The sequence below is a fragment of the Melanerpes formicivorus genome, unplaced genomic scaffold, assembly GCF_026170545.1.
Source record: "Melanerpes formicivorus ecotype bairdi unplaced genomic scaffold, bMelFor1.0.p_v2 SCAF_48, whole genome shotgun sequence".
NCBI lineage: Eukaryota > Metazoa > Chordata > Aves > Piciformes > Picidae > Melanerpes > Melanerpes formicivorus.
Window position 1 is genome coordinate 4,787,258 of NW_027142400.1, and position 17,002 is coordinate 4,804,259.

Sequence of the window (17,002 nt, forward strand, 5' to 3'; positions counted from 1 at the left end):
TATAAGGATCCCAAACTAAAGCCATTTGGAATAATGCTACCATACTCTAGCTAGGAATCTAGAGCGAGAGCTAGCTAATAAATGGGTTAAAAATACTAGTATTATAAAAAGCCATCCTGTAAAACCATCCAAAGGATAGAGGCCTGTCCCAGTCAGCCTGTATCTCTGCAAATATTTATGCCAGAGAATAACCATGCACATGAATGGTCTTATTGTTTTCCAGTTGACTAGGCAGGTTTGGGGCCTGTTCCTGGCTGTACAGGAGACCAGAATGTTGGCAACCAGCATAAGTGAGATAGTGCACAGAGCAAAAGACTGATGCTTAGACAGAGAGGAGAGGCAGATCGCTTTTGCTGGTCCAAACTCAGCTCAGCAACGTTGTTACACCAGTCTTGCTAAAATTAAGGTAAACATTCATACTCAATTAATACCTAGTCATTTAAAAATCAATCAACAAAACAAATTAAGGGAAACAGTTTCAAAATGGCACTTAAAAAGCACATTTTCAGAAGAGGGATTATTTGCATTTTATGATGATCCAGCTCATTCTGATACCCAGAGCCAGCGATGAAAATCTTTAATCTCAGGCTGTGCAGGAAAGGCCTTGATCCTACACTTTCTGCTGTCAGGCAACTGCACCATTAACTGTATAAAGGACACACGTTTAGACTTGCAGTGTCCTCTTGCAAAGTCCACAGATCTTTCCATGCACAGCTCCCTGCAGCAGGGCCAAAAGAACTATCTTGGCTGCAGTTTTTGCTTTCTGCAAAAGAAAATCATCACTGGAGAGCAGAATCCATCCAAGTGAAAAAAGAGTGTTAAGAAACCCTGTGTGATCTGCTTGCAAACTTCTCCTGTTGCATCTCAAAGTAAGTTAGCACAGAGCAAATGAAATAATCTTGGGGAGCCATGCCTGATGACTACTTCTATAACCTCTTTGATGCAAAGCAGCCAGGAAGTCATGAGCTGCACACGTCTGTGAGTATACATGCGTGCAGCTGGGCGTACCAGATGTTAGCAAGTCTGTTATTTGGGCAGAGTTCACCTAGCTACCTGTCATGTCAATATCTAAGCAATAACCAAAATAATTTCTTTCCCTTAACTCATGCACAGCAAAGACTGACCTTAATGGGGAAAGCCACGTGGGATACCCAGATCAGGCAATGATCAGTCTGGAACAGAAGCCTCCTCTGCAGCAAGACGCAGCAAGACAGTTCATGTTTTGGAACTGTTGTCAAAAATTTCCCTTACATCAGAGCCTGGCAGAAATAGCTTGATTTAGTTCAGCTCCTCTGGGACGGCAGGATCTTAGTTTCAAAACAGATCTAAAGTAGTTCTGCCTCAAGTTGTGATAGCTGTGGGTTCAGTGTCAGATAAAAGGTATTTCAGTAGAGCAGATGACCTGATTCAACAGCTCTGGGTACAGAAACCTGGCTTCCTTATAGCCCTGTGACCTGCTGTTATTATTCTGCCTGGATATTTTATCTCACCTGCAATCTCTTTGTTCACTGAGAATGAGTGGTTTTGGATGAGGACTGGTCCTTACTCTGCATCTGCACAATGTACAGTACAGTGAACCTCCTGCAGGTTGTGCAGGTTAATACAGCTGTGGGCATGTCCCTTGTAGTTGAAAGTGACAGTGATGAATGTGAAGAGATTTGCACAGTAAGCACCTTCTGTTGCAACCTTAGTGTGAGCCATATTGTGCTGCTGCTGCACCCAAGTTCTCGAGGTCTTTCCCAGACAGGAATAGAGGAGTTTAAAATGCTTCTACAGTCTGTATGTGTGTATGGTCAGACGTCAGACTACATGGTTGAGCAAGCCAAGGGTAGCAGTGGCTGGAAACAGGGCTCGCTCCAAAATGAAAACATGTGAAAAACAAGCACAGCTATGCAACAGCTTCTCTTCCCCACAGACACTCTCTGCCTGAGATTTAGAGCTAATAGTGTAACACCAGGCTTTTCTGCAGCCCTTACAGCTCACACACTGCTTTGAGAGGAGCAGTAGAGAGAAGGAAGGACTTCACTTATTAGCTTTTTAATTCCCTTTAGATCACTGGAATAAAACAAAGAAGCTGTAATGCAGCATTCAGCTGGGTCTACTGTATTGGCCTAAACTCCATCTTCAATCAGGTCAGAAGACATGTCATGGAAGCAGGAACTATTTTTCTTCTCTATAAATAGTGAAGTACTGACTGCTCATATAAATACACATGTACAAATGAACAGTAAAATTGGGCTTAAAGAAGGACTAAAGCAAACACTAACCTTTTAATAGTAACTTATAACAAAGCTTTGCCTAGATGGCAGGCTTGCATAAAGAAGTAAATTATCCTACTTCCTTACAAAACTATAGCAAGGCTCTACAGATGGGCTCAGAGAGCAGCCTCTCCACTAAATAGATGTGGTTCATAACAGTGAGTCATATTTATAAAACTGTAAGCTATAGGTCAAATCAATAACAAAACCACTCAATGACAGGACAAACTGGCAAATATGGTGGAAGCCCATTTTTTATTTATAAAGGATTTCTGTTACTTTATGGCAGCATTCAATGCAAAAGCTTTTGAAATGCCCTGAAAGTGGTGGATGCTCAATCCATCCTCCTGCCTGGTGTCTGAGGAACGTGGCATGCTGCAAGGGTGTGGTGCTCAACTCTGAGGAGGTACCAAGTGCATTCCAATAAAACATAGATGCTGCAGTCTCAGCCAGTTTTGAAGCCTTTGAAGATAATTACACATTGAAATTACTCTGGGGCATGATGTATTTGACAGGGAAGAAGCCAAATGTTGATTTTAAAAAGCAGTAATACAATTAATTAAAAACAAAATAACAACAACATCCTGCTGTTCTTCAGAAAGAGGAAGGAAAATAAAAAAAAGAGCTGTTTTCCGTCTCACAGTCCTGCTGCTGCTCGCTTCACCCTCCCTGGCTCCTTCAACTTGCAGTAAGGCTGTAGGCTGGGAGTCAGCCCATGAAGTGACACTGCTGTAGGACACTCAGTGAGTGTCAGAGTGGACCTGTGCCATCAGACTTTATTACGGTTATATCCTGAGCCAAAATTCTAAATGATAGCACTGAAGACACCAAGGGAAGCTTGCGTAGGTGAATGAAAAATGATACTCAAACATACAGCATAGAAATGCAAAGACACCTTTCCAGATGGAATATGAGCCTGGGGAAACATCACCATGAACTTGCCATCTTCCTATAGTCTTTCCTTAGCAGCCTATGCCAGTCTGAGACGGAGAGACAGTGCGAAGCTACTCCTGTTTGCATCTTCATTGATTTCTGCAGGAGGTGGGGCTTCTCTTGAAGATGCTTTGGGTATCTGCAACTAGTTGAATCTGTTACCATGATACTGTCTTCCTCCCAGTGGGAAAAAAAAAAAAAAAAAAAAGGTCATTGGTGTCTGCACTTAGAGCTCTTGAGTTATTTTCTAGTTTCCTACAATTGACCCCATAGAATGGTGTGTCCTTTCACAGCACCCATTTCAGGTTCTTTTTCCATGGTCACATCCTTGAGATAAATTTAGTCACATTAAGAGCCTTTAGATACTGCATTGCAAGAGGACCTAAAGGGTGCATGTGAAATGGATGTCATCCTACTCCCTGAAGCTCAGGGCAGTACCTGGAGGGAGAAAAGGATGGTGTTGGGACTCACTTGGGTGGGATAGGAGGCTAGCGTTGTGTCTTGGGTGGGAGTAAAGGTTGACATTGAGGCTTGGGTGGAAGAAGAGGCTGATGGTGTTGCATCTTGGATGGGAGAAGAGGCTAGTGTTGGGGCTCACTCCGGTGGCTAGAAGAGACATCATCTCCCATCCCACGACCTTGAGCTTGCCTGTGAGGCCTCCCAAGGTCACGGACGACAGCACTCCGATCAGGGTGTCGTGAGATGTTGAGAGGTGTCCTGCGGCTCTTCTGGCGTTCAGCGAGTGCCTCCGAGAGCCTGAAACGGAAGATACCGAACGAGGCCACGGCTGTTACTGCCCCGAGGAGCCAGAAGCCTGAAATCTCGCCAGCCTTTGTCACACCTGTCGTTCAGGTACACGACCCCGGGAGGGCCAGTACCAGCTACAGCCCGACGCCGGAGCAAGGTTGGCTGCCCGACCCGGCCCATTCCATCCCATCCCATCCCAATCGGGCCGCACACGGCCGCAGCAGAGGCGCCAGTGGGGACACGGCCGAGCCCGGCGGCTGGAGCCGCCTCCTGACGTCGGGAACCTGCCGCACGCGGGGGCGGGGCGGGCGCCGGGAGCGGCCCGCGGGGCAGGCAGAGCCGGCTGGCGGGGCGCGGCGCCCGGCCTGCCACCGCGCGAGGGCCGCAGCAGGTAGGGCGGCGGGCGGGCGAGGGGCTGTGGGGGGAGCTGGGCGCCGGCAGACAAAGCGTCGGGTCCGCCCCGCTGCGTGGAGAGGGGAGCTCCGCGCCGTACCTGGCCTGCTACGGCCCCTCGGCGGCTCCGGGCGGGGCTGCACGCCCTCCTCTCAGCAGCGAGCGCGGCCCGGACGGGGCCCTGGGGAGAGGGCCGGCCACGGTGGCTGCCCAGCAGCCCGGCTTGGGGCGGTGCGAGGCAGCCGCGGGGTTCGACCGGCGGCTCCCGGCTCCCCTCCCCGGGCGCTTTGTCGGGGAGGCAACGTTTGCTTGGCAGGCCCGGGCGCAGTGTGGCGGGGCCGCTCGCCTGTCGTGACACGGGCACGCAAGCCCGTGCCGCCAGCTCTCGGAGCGGGTTTGCGTGTCCGCAGCGACGGAGCAGCGGGAACTGCGGTATCTCTTCGCCTTTCCCCAGGCTTGCTCTTTGCCAGGGAGGTCATTCATCCTGCCGGCGAGTGTCACCTGCACGTCCCCGCAGCCGCTGGGGCAGGGGGAGCCGGCGATCAGGCCGGGGAGCGCAGTGCAGCCCAGATAAAATGGAGATCTTCCTTCCTCGCTGCATTTAGGAATGCAACTTCGATCCCGGGAGGTGGGTGAGGGGAAGGCGAGAGCTTGATGTGTGCCACTTTATTTTCCTTCAGGCAGGGGGAGGAAAACGCGATATTGTGGGAGAGAGAGGAGAGGCCGCAGGAATAGGCTTCCCGCAGCCGGGCTGTGGCAGCCACAACAAACAGGTGTGGCCGGGAGAGTTCCCGATAAGTGCTGGTCGACGGTGCTCCCTTGCATGTTACAGCTGCCTGCTCTTCTGCCTGCTGTGGGTGGAAGAAGGGTGGTGCACCCCAAAAGCCTCCGGTGGGAATTGAAGCCTGCATTTTCTAGCTTGGGGTACAGCGTCGTTTGGCTTTTGGTCCTGCTCACGCAGCGATGCAGGAGGGAAGGAAGGAAGAAAGGATTTGTGGGCTCTCCACTTAGATCACTGTGGAAGTGGGATGAGCAATGGGGGAGGCTGTTCTCCCAGCACCGGTGTAACCGCTCCAGGGAGTGTACTGGGAAAGGTTGTGGGAGCCAGGTTATGTCATCTTACTGATGTGCTGGTGCAGATCATTGATGATGGGGGAGGCTCAAACTGTGATTTGTGCACAGACCTGGTAAAGAGGAAATGTTCTGGAAAAGAGATTTTTTTTTTTTTAAAGTTATTTTTCCCCTCTACCATATTTCATCATTTCATTGGTTGGACTCAACTGCATGCTTCATTTTTCAAACAATCCTTTCTTCAGATCTTTAGTGTTATTTTGCCATGGGAATATTTCCAGGGCTGCACATGGGCAGCACATCCTGGCACACACTTCACAAGTGCTTGTTGCCACGAGACATTTCAGATGTGCAAGAAGCAGCATGGGTTCCATGGCACAGGGAAATTTGGGAGCTGCAGCCCTGGAATACTTACACACTTCATTAACAACTCACTGTGACATGATGTTTTTGTGTTTAGGATGCATAAAGATTAAGTGCCAAGTGCCAAAATGAGTGTGACTTCGTGGTTCTTGGTGAGCAGCACTGGCATTCGCCACCGGCTCCCTCGGGAGATGATATTTGTTGGCAGAGATGACTGTGAACTGATGCTCCAGGTAATGTGTTTGTTTTTGGTTTTGTTTTTTTCTCCTTCTTCTGGAGATGCAGTAGATGTGAATGAAATGCTGAGAATCTGTAGAGAAGTTGCGTGCTTTCTTCAAATGGCATCTTTTAAAAGGAACTTCTGTTTTTATGTTGAGTCTGTGGTTCCCAGGAAGGTGTCATATGTTTGTGAAAGTACAAGTGATGTTTCTTTCAAATTGCCATGTCATCAGATGGATAGGAGCTGATGCTGCTAGAAGCAGTAAGCCAAGACATGCCATTCTGACCTGATCTGCAATTATGCTGCTGTTTTTTGTAGCTTTTTGTATGTGCACTGTTCAGTAGTATGTGTGATTTGAATGGGGGCAGGGTTTTTTGTTTGCCTGTTTTTCTCTTGAACTTTATGTTGTCAGTGCTTGTATCTCTCACTTAGGCTTTCTTTATTAAGGAAATACTGATGCTTAGCAGAGAAACACCTGTTTTGGCAGGATGAGTAAGGTGATGACCTCTTCTTAAAGTAATTGTGTTACTTAGGCAAACTTGGAGATTCTGTTAGTGCTTCCCATACCAGCATATGTCTCTGCTGGACCTAATCCAATGTGTTTGAAGCGTTGTCTGTGGTCTGATATTTGACAAATGGAGCTGGAATCTTGCAAAGAGCTTTTGACAGGAGCAGTTTAGCTCAGGAATTTATAGAAGCTCAGAATTAAATTGGTGCTTCTGCTAGGCCCATGCCAGGAGTACCTAAGTGCAAAACCAACCAAACAAAAGACAGTGTGATTGAACCTGCCTGTCCCCCTTTTGCAAAGGTGGAAAATATTCCTTTTGGTGTTAAAATTAGGAAGCTGCCTGCACAATGGTGATTCCTTTCTCAAAATTTCCACTGCTGACCTGGTCACAGGTATGTCCTAAATGCTTTGCTGATGATTTACCAAGCAGGCTGTGTTTGGAGTTACTGCAGAGGTTTTGTGTAATACATTAGTAGGTCTGGTTAGGGGGCTATAAGTTCTTGTACAAGGTGTGCTTGGAAGGCAAAGTGTTGTCTAGCTGCGATAAAATGTTAGTGTCCACAAAAGGAGATCTTGCAGTGTTTCTACTGCTCTGCTGGCTGGCAGTGAATGGCAAGATTGTGCTGTAGTGGTAGAGTGAAGCATACTCTAATAGCAGATTGTTTGTTTGGGTTTTCCCATGAATCATTCTATCTTCCATTTCATGTTTGTACATGTCTGACTGGTGAGGCATGTAAAGGTGAGACATCAAAAATTGTCATGATACTTTCTATAAGTCTGCATTTGACTGCTCAGAAACCTGATTACTGCATTCTCTTCTGACTTGAAGGGAGAAAACATACACAGTGGCCTTGATTTCCAAAGACAGCCTGAGTTTTAAACTGCCCATCTTAATACCTTTTGAAAGTAATTGTGGTAGGGTTTTTTCCATCAGTTTTTAGCACTCCAAGAATCACATGTCTCAAATTGTGCACCCTGAAAGTACCCAGATATCAGTTATGCTTAAAATGCATTGCTTGTTTCTCTGGTTACTTATGGGGTTAACTGCACAGCATGGATTATGAACCATTCCATAACACACAGAGTATTTCATGTTTCTTTGCAAGTCTGAGCTGGCTTGTCAGTCTTGAGTGTGGACGAGCAACCTTGTGATGTTTTTCATTTGCCATGCTCTTTTCTACAAGGTAAATGGGTTGTGATTCCTGGAGGAGCCAGCAGTACCCATAGGAGTGAGGTGGTTGTATTTGGGGGCTTATAGGTGATAGTATTAAAGGAGGTTTTCATTACATCATGAGATTGAAGGCTCTGGATTGTCTGTAAAAGCCAGCTCCTTCTGTTCGTGGGGTGATTTACATGTGGCCCTTTATAAATATAGTGGTTTACTGTCTCCAGTAATAAAGCTTTTTTCTAGGATCATGTGTAAGGTCCTATTTTGAACATCACAGCACATTGTTTTCCTAGTTGTTTGTTTATAAAGATGTTTTCCAGAGCTACCCTGGGCTCCAACTGAGGTGATTGTACTAAGTCTCAGTGCAGAAGAGAGACTGTGAACTGAGACTTGACGCCGAGCAAAATTGTGCTTGAGCAGATGGAGGATGAAATCTAAAAATAGACCTTTTTTTCCTACTGTGGCTGTCCATGTCACAAAATCGTGCAGACTGGCACAATCATTTGTCTCGGGGAAAACTTATGAAACAGGGCAGTTAGCAGAGCAGATGGACAGAGCTCTTGTGACAGTGTTTGTGCTTTTACTATTTCTGTGATACTGACCCTGAAACTGCGTATGCACTGCACAGTTATTTTGCTTACATATTCCAAGATTTTAATCCCTTAAAATGCACAACTGGGAGCAGACTGGCTTGTCTGGGGAATGGACTGGATGACCTGGTCAGTGGTTTTCATCTCTAAGACTGATACTGCTTAGTGATTTCATCGTGATAAGGTTTATGCTTCCTTGTTGAGATCGTGTATATTAGTGCAAACCCTAAGTCCTGAAGACCTTGTCTTGCCTTTCTTATTTTACTGTTTTACTGTTCTTGGAACATGTTGTCTCAAGGTATCAGATCCCTAAACGGCAAAAATCATGGCTTTGCCACCAGCCAAGCAAGCTTTAGTTTCACTGGTGTTTGCTTCATACAGGTACTAGATTTGCTTTCTGGTTAACAAAGAGGTGAAGAAAACTAGAGCCTTTAAGTTTAAAATTAAGTAGGCTTGATAATGGGGAAACATAATCTGCCTTGACATCTTCTATGCCTTCTAAGAGGATTGGAAATACTTTAAATGTTTTTGCAGCACTGTAAAGCTTCTAGTACAAGTAAGTGCAAGATTTACATTGGGTTTGAATGTTAATGCATGGGTGAAAATGCTGTGTAACTTGTCATGCATAGTGTCATTGCACAGAGTCGGGGGCTCAGGTCAGCCTTTTTTCTGAAGAATAGTGCTTGATTTCGTTAACAGTCTCACTGGCTCCCTTCAGGTAACAGTTAACAAACAGCAGGAGTATGAAAATCTAGACATTCACTAACTGGCACTGGCATGTTTTTTCTGTGAAGCTTGGTGGTGGTAGGAAGTAATTATCTGATTTTATTTATTGTTTTTAAATACGAGATTTTTTTTTGACAATCCTGAAAAAAGTAAATTTCCTCCCCTTGCAATGTAGTTGTTATTTTTATCAGCTTTGATCATTTGCTTAATGTTTGTCTCATTACTAAATACCCCTGACATAACTCAACATTTTCCCTTAACCATGAAAACTTTTCCTTCTGCCCCTAGAGAAAGCATATTTTGCATTTTTGCTAATTGTAAATATTTAACAGAAGGGAAAGCAGGGTCATGATTTCCCTTTTTTTGTTTGAGAGGAAATGTTTGCTAGAAATTTGGGAAAGCAAAATGTTTAACTAGTGCTTCCTTATTTCCCTCTCTTTAGAGACATGGTTTGGGCTTGCTATTGTCCTACACTGTGTGAGTGTGTACACGTGAGGGTGAGCTACAGCAGGAGTAGGTGCAGAAGGCATGATGTGTTCTGGTTTATGCCTTTGTCCAGTTTCACACCTCCTATCAGAAGTTGCTGTTTGCAATTGATTATAACTCTGCTAAACTTTGTAACTGTTTGGGATGAGAGTTTATTTTCCAGACTTCTGTTTTAGACAGTGTATTCTGGATGGGATCAGCTCCCTTCTTTGGTCTTTGCTGTAAGCAGCTAAGAGAAAATGCCATTTCCTTCCTGAAAACTGTTAAAAAGTGTATTTAACCTGCTCTTTCAAGTTCTAGCATCGTAGAACTGGGGCGGTGGGGAGAGGGCAGGAAAAGGAAATTAATGCTTTTCAAGAATGAATGCCTAGGTTGGAGGTGATTTTCACCCCTATCAACTATCGAAATGAGTTTGACCAAGTTCCAAACCTTTGGAAAAAAGTTGGAGATTGCATGTGGTCAGCAGGGACTTGTTTGACAGTCTTAAGTCCTATTTCATCTGGAAGCAAGGTTGTGAGGGAATGGATTGGAGGTTGGCCCAAGAGGATCTAGGCACAGGGATGCGCAAGGCTAGGGGTTTAGATGTAAGAGCAACTGTGCTAGATTAGATCAAGGTTTGTCTAGCCTGGTATCCTGATTCAGGTGGTGGTCAAAGCAGCTGTTGAGGAAACTGCAAGGTCAAGCTAAGAGTGTGATGATACTCCCAGAGTATTTGCTAAACCTCTTGACTTGTATTTCAGGAAACCAAAGCCCAGATCTCTGCATATAGTAATTGAATTTCTACTCAGAAAAGCTGCACTAGGATATTAAGATTTGGTTGAGCAGGGAGGCACAACTAGTCTGTCATTTATGCGGAGTGAGAGTAGGAGCAGTGGGACTTGTAAAGGTGGAGAGTGGTGCAGATAGGGCCAGAAGCTGTTCAATGTGGGGAAAGTGAACATTACTGGACATTACTGGGGAGCTACATCTTCCTTAGGCCTGGGATGGGTCCAGACTTGCTTTTATTCTGTGGCGCACAGATAGCTGTGGAAGCTGCTAGCCCAGCATCTGTCAATGGCCCATATGGGGCACTGCATGCTGCTTATGGTACCAGTTAGTCAGTCCAAGTGCTAGGGGCTTGTAAACTGAACACACAAGTTAGTTCTGCTGGTGAATCATATAGATGGAAACAATACTGCTTGAATAGGCACTTTCCCTCTCTTTGGCTTGCTTTGGTGAAAGGTAGGGAATTACAGATGTTTTAGTTACTGAAGGAACATCAAACATGCATAACTGCCGAGCAGTTATGCCATACCAGTGGGAAGATTGCCTGTGTAATCCTACTTCTGACCCTGCATACATAGGCATGAAGATGCAATCTGTTACTGTATTGCTACTGGATATTTTTTCCCTGCAGGATCTGTTCTGTGTTTGGTACACAGGGTGCATGGCACACTCTGCAAATAACAGTGTGGTGGTGAACTCTGTGTATGTGACATCTGGTCAGATTGACCTGGTGTATCCTTCCCTGGGCCATACTTGGTCATATGATGTTTCTCCTATGTAGTTTAGTAAGTATATATATAAACAAGTGTGAGTAGTTGTGGAGTAGTTTGTCTACAGTATTGTGCTGGGAGGAAGCAGATGGTGTGAACTTGGTATATTTTTTCCTGGTACTTCTGGGTGAATTCACTGTGATGTGGAAGTATCCCTCCATCACTCAGGTGTTTTCTGCATTGGGAACTCCTGGTAGAAACCTGGGGAATCTGCTGCCTTTTGTGTCCCAATCTCTTCCCTCATGGAAGTGTGAGGCTGGGGTGGGAAGCTGTACTTGGGACAGAGTGGTGTCCCACTTATGCTGCTGCAGCTGCACAGAGGGTGTAAACCAGTACCTCAGTTAGTCCCTGGGCATTGGGAATTGCTGAGAGCGATTAGATGTCATAAGGGAGTTAGGTGTCTTACAGGTAGAAGGGGAGAATCTAGTCTTGGAAAAGCTCTGCTTTTGGACAGGTAGTGTTTGTAGGTGCTTGTACAACATTTGTGGGAGGAAGGATGCACATCCCATATTTCCAGGCCCAGAGTTATTTTCTTGGCTTTTGCATCTCCCATTGTTTTCTCTTAATGTGCCGGTGATGGGAGGATTACAATGTCTGATGAAATATGGGTTGAGGAGGCTGGAGGCATGGCAGGATCTACACACTGAGAGGGGATTTCACTGCCAGAGGCAGGGTAGGGAGAGAGGTGATGGTGGGAGGCATTGTAAGCAGGTAGTTATTAGGGGTGAGAAGACTGCATGCACTTGGCAAGGTGCTGGAAGTCTGGCCTGCAGAGGGGAAGTTTGACTCTTTCTGGAGCAGGCAAGGTTAAAGGGGACCCCTTCCATGTCTGAGATCCTAATCCAGGCACTAGCATGTAGCTAGGCTGTCCTATAGAAATTCAGGCTTCTGTTCCACGGCTTCTGGGTGGCCATGTAAAATGAAGCCAGTGTGTCTGTGGGCAGCACATTCTCTGCCTGTGGTCAGTATCTGACCCTGGGTCACTTGAACCAGTACTTGACTTTGGGAAAGGGGAGCCAGAAAGCAAAAACCCACCTGCCCCAAAGTAATGGGTTAAGTTATTATAGGAACTATGCCAGCCTTCAAATCCTTTTGCCAGGCTGTAGGGATTACTGTTTCATTTTCCTGGGGGATTTCTCTCTTTTGTTCAGTACCTTATTTATTTGCATGAATACTCAGGCCCTGGTCCTGCCACAGATCTGCTAAGCCTGTGATCTTGACTGCAGCAATGCTGAACATAGGAGCCTCTGCAGTTTGGGAGCTGCTCACCCCAGGATGAGGTGGCTATGCTTGCTGAAGAGACATTTGTCTGATGAGGTAGAATAGTTTAGAAACTATGCTGGGTGCAATCAGGCTGCCTCTTGTGGGGGTGTCACACATAAAACCAGACTGGGGCAGCATGGAGCATTCACTGATACTCTGGAAAAGAACTGAAGTAGCCAATATACACAACTCTATGAAATTGGTTGCATGGTTTAGTTGGTTGGGTGGTGTTGGATGATAGGTTGGACACGATGATCTTGAAGGTCTCTTCCAACCTGGTTTATTCTATTCTATTCTATTCTATTCTATTCTATTCTATTCTATTCTATTCTATTCTATTCTATTCTATTCTACATCTGTCATGAAATTTTACCTGGGGTTTTACTTTTGAGGAGCAAAAATCATTTCAGGCCAAAACACGTGGAACTTAATTTTTTTTAAATTTATTTTAATTTGGCTTTGCCTATTTCCCTTCTAAAGTGGAACAGTAGAAGAGGTTTGTATTTCCTTACTGGGATGCTTGTGCAGAGCATAGTATTTGCAGAAATGTAACCTGTTCACCATGGAAAATATTTGAGCAAATGTTTATTGCGTGCTGCCACCAGAATGCTGCAGTTATCTTGTGCCAGATGAGCACAACAGACTGCAGCGAGAAATAGGGAAACTGCTCTAGTTTGTTTATTTTATCTCCAATACCATGATGCCTTGCAGCACTGACAGGGCTTAGGTCCAAATCTCAACCCCAAGCAGTAGGTCTTTGCCCATGGTAATTCTCCTGGGGGAAAAAAGCATCATCTGTATCTATGTAGACAGCTGAGCTGTGTCTGCTCCCTGGCCCTGTGGGAAAACATGCAGTCTGGCTGTATTTCTCCTCCTGCCTTCCTAAGCAGGTCTTGTTTCCCTGTGGATTTTACTTGGCATCTCTGCAGCTTTTGCTTTCATCCCAAGTGCCCTGTTCCGTGTTTCACACCCTTCACCAAACACAAAGCTGTAGGGTATCTGCAGCATCTGTAGCCAGCATGAGACTGTGCAGGCTTCTGAAGCTTCTTTTGCTGCTCCCATGCTAAGCAGGGACTTTTGCTAGTATGATGTGTGCAGTTTGGAGATTCACAAGTGAGCTGCCTGGTTGCATGTCTGATTGGAGACTCTTAATTTAAGATGCAGGTACTTTTATAGAACTGGCAGACCCATAGGTACCATTTCTGTTTGATTTGGACTATCTGATTAATATGATTGTGAAAAAAAAGAAGAGCTATATAATAACCTCTGTCTTCATACTGCATTCACAGAATGGTAGGGGTTGAAAGGAACTTCTGGAGTTCAACCCCCCTGCCAAAGCAGGCTCACCTAGGGCAGGTCACACAGGAGTGTGTCCAGGTGGGTTTGGAAAGTCTCAAGAAAAGGAGGCTCCACAGCCTCCCTGGGCAGCCTGTTCCAGTTCTCCAGCACCTTCACAGCAAAGAAGTTTTTCCTCATGTTGTGATGGAACTCCTGTGTTCCAGTTTGTATCTGTTGCCCCTCATCAAGAAGATGTTGGCCCTATCTTCTTGATACTTACCCTTAAGGTATTTGTAAACATTGATCATACCCTCTCTGAGTCTTCTCTTCTCCATGCTAAACAGCCCCAGGTCTTTTAGCCTTTCCTCATAAGACAAACGCCACGTAAGCATTTTGTCTGCTAGATATTTAAAACGTGATGTCTTGTAGATAGTATGATGGAGAAGCAGTATGGCCTTTTATTAGGAAGTTATTTTAATGTGTGGAAATGCAGTAACAAATCAGTGTCTATGTTTTGCCTTCAGAGAAGTGTAAATGCTGTTAATCAGAAAAGCACATGCTGGGTTTTACTCAGAGTTGCTTTCATTTGATAACAGGTCCGGTGAGAAGGCTGTGTCCCTTCTTCATTCCCAGCCTGTCATATGTAGCCTTTTTTCCTGCCTGCAGGTCACTAGTGCTTAGGGAGGACATCTGCTGCCTTTGCCCCTTCTCATTTTCATCTGAGGTGCTCTAGCTCTTGTTTTGCTGTTTGGGTCTAAGCAGAATCTCAGGGATCCTTGCTGTACCTAAAGAGGGCTGCTCATCCTCTTGCCAGTGCTTTTCCAGTTCAACAGATAAACTGTGAGAGTGTACCATCTGGACACAGGCACTTCAGGGTTTTTTAACACTTTGTGGAAATTTGTATCTCTCTTCTGCTTGACAGACAGATCAGTCTTTTGTTACAGAGGTGGTGACTGATCGTGAGCAAGGTGCAGTATCTGGTGCAACTGTGCATTTAAGTTAGGAGTCCTCTTACATTTGTGATTTGAATTAGTAGTAGCTTTTCAATTTACAGATGGCTAAATCTTTTCCAGTGGTGTTGCAGACCGTTGGGAGCTCTGCACCTATGGGCTGCTCTGTAATGTGTGTTGACTCAGGCTTCTTAAATCACTTTGTGTGATTTAGTGGGTCATGCATTAAAAGCCACTGGCCTGCTAGGCTGAAGTGACATCTGCAGGACTGTTCTCAGGCTCTCAGCTGTTACCAGTCTGAAACTGGCTGGTCTTCTCTTTGGAAGTGGGGTTGAGTCGGTCTGCTCCTCTGAGAACAAAAGCACGATCAGCTGTTGGGTTGCTGCTGTCACTGCATGCAAGAACAGTTTATGTGAAATGTGGCTGATGTTGAAATAAGCCACACCTTGGCTCTCAAGTAAGAGTGACCTTTAGCAAGTCTGCATCAAAATAAATAAGGTGTGATTTCAGGTATTTTAGGTTGAGTTTCCTTGGAGATGAGCCCTTAGGAGCTCCTGCTGCCAGTTCCTGTAATGTCTGCTGGTTTATCATAAACAAATTTCCTCTCTCCTTCACAAAAGTGTGAAATTTCATGGAAGGGTGATCTGTGTAACAGTTTACCATGTTCCAAATATACTCTTTAAAGAGATAATGGAGGTTGTATCAGGACTATGGGTCAGTTTTTTTTTGTATCATATTGGTTCTAGCTTAAACATAGCTGAAACTTCCTTGGAAGACAGAGAAGTTTTGGCATAAATTGCTTTTTTGGGTGACCTCTTCTGACTTTTATGTAGAGGAATATCATGCTGGTGGAATGCATCTCTCTCTACTCCTCTGTGATGACCTTTGTCTGGTTTGGGACCCTGGAGTGGCTGTAGTCAGCTGTTATAAAATATGGCAGCTCAAAGACTGTGCTTGGTTACATCGGGGTCAGATGCAGGGCAAATTGAATTTTTTTTGGAGACAGCTGGTTCCCAGAAATAAACCCTTTTTAAAATGACTTGTGACTAGGTACCTGATAAAATCTACCCTAATTTTTTGTCTGGATCAGCTTTTTTTTGGGATGGAAGCCTTTCTGCCCTTGGAAGAAGTCTAGTGGGATTGTTCTGCTTTTAAATCCTGTTAATCTTTAAATGAGTGTCTGTGACATGCTGTAAAAAGCTAAAGCAAACACTGCTGCCCTAGTTAATCAACATTCTCTCACATCCTGTTGGGAATAGTGTTGTCCACAGCTTTGGGCAGCAGAGGGAGTGGGGAAGATCTTGTTACCTGTGCTGCGTCAGCAACATCCTTGTGTCTAGCACGATCAAATATAGTTATATAAATGTCCATGGTGGGGAAAGTGGTTTCTTATCCCATGATTGTGGGGATGGACCCTGGGCATGCAGGGCAGTGTAAGGAGACCACCTGATATCTACTTCGAGAGTGAAGAACTGTGTGGCAGGTCAGGTACAACCTAACTCCAGCTCTATGAGGAAAAGCATAGGGTTGTTTAGCCTGGAGAAGAGGAGGCTCAGAGGAGACCTTATTGCTGTCTACAAATACCTGAAGGGTGGTTGTAGCCAAGTGGGGATTGGTCTCTTCTCCCAGGCAACCAGCAACAGAACAAGAGTTTCAAGCTGTGCAGAGGGATGTTTAGAATTGATCTTAGAAAAAAATTCTTCACAGAAAGAGTGATTGCCCATTGGAATGGGCTGCCCAGGGAGGTAGTGGGGTCAACTTCCCTGGAGGTGTTTAGGAAAAGACTGGATGGGGCACTTACTGCCATGTTTTAGTTGATTTGATAGGGTTGTGTGATTGGTTGGACTTGATGATCTTGAGGTATCTTCCAACCTGGTTGATTCTGTGATTCTGTAAATTGTCAGCTGCTTTGAAGTGGATGGAGACATTTCTGACCTCAGGGCTATGTGCTGAGGTGCAGGTCCTGGGTAGCATCCTTCAACCATCCTTACCTTATGCTGCACGTGCCTTCAACAGCTACTTGGGTGATTGCAAATTGGACTGAGGGGCTGAATCTGTAACAGAGAAGCAGCTACTTCTCACTGCAAATGCTTAAGACCTGCCCTACGTTGAGGTCAGGGTCAGATACCAAGTGTTGGGGATTGCATGAGGGTGAGAGGTTTGTGTGTGCTCCTCCTGGCAGGGTGTTGCTGTGCATTACTTCCCAGGTTTAGGGCTTGACATAGCAGGCGATGTGAGTGGGGTGTCCTTGACTGTGTTGTCTCTGCTTGTTCCATTGGCTGTTTGTTTCTTTGGGGAGTAATTGCTGTCTGAGTAGCACTGGTTGAGCAGCAAGGCATCGAGTGCTGCATCATTTTTCATCTGCAACTCATATGAGTTGACACCTTGTAAATTAAGCAGTGTATAGATTACTGTATTAGTGGGCAGCTGGAGTCGTGGAGTTACTTGCCCTTCTTGTTGCCTCTGCTTGTGGTGGCATCTTGTAAATGCTGTGAGGGACTTCACAAGGTGGA

General features: G+C 45.5%; 1 protein-coding gene across 1 annotated transcript in view; it reads left to right on the forward strand.

Moving 5' to 3' along the window:
- Positions 1–4,275: 4,275 nt before the first annotated feature.
- Positions 4,276–17,002, forward strand: part of CEP170B (centrosomal protein 170B) — a 59,555-nt gene continuing 46,828 nt past the window's right edge. Inside the window, exons 1-3 of the mRNA XM_068160269.1 lie at positions 4,276–4,329; positions 4,786–4,959; positions 5,863–5,998. Coding sequence (XP_068016370.1) covers positions 5,894–5,998 — 105 coding nt within the window. The 5' untranslated portion in view covers positions 4,276–4,329; positions 4,786–4,959; positions 5,863–5,893. The remainder of the gene's footprint in view (positions 4,330–4,785; positions 4,960–5,862; positions 5,999–17,002) is intronic.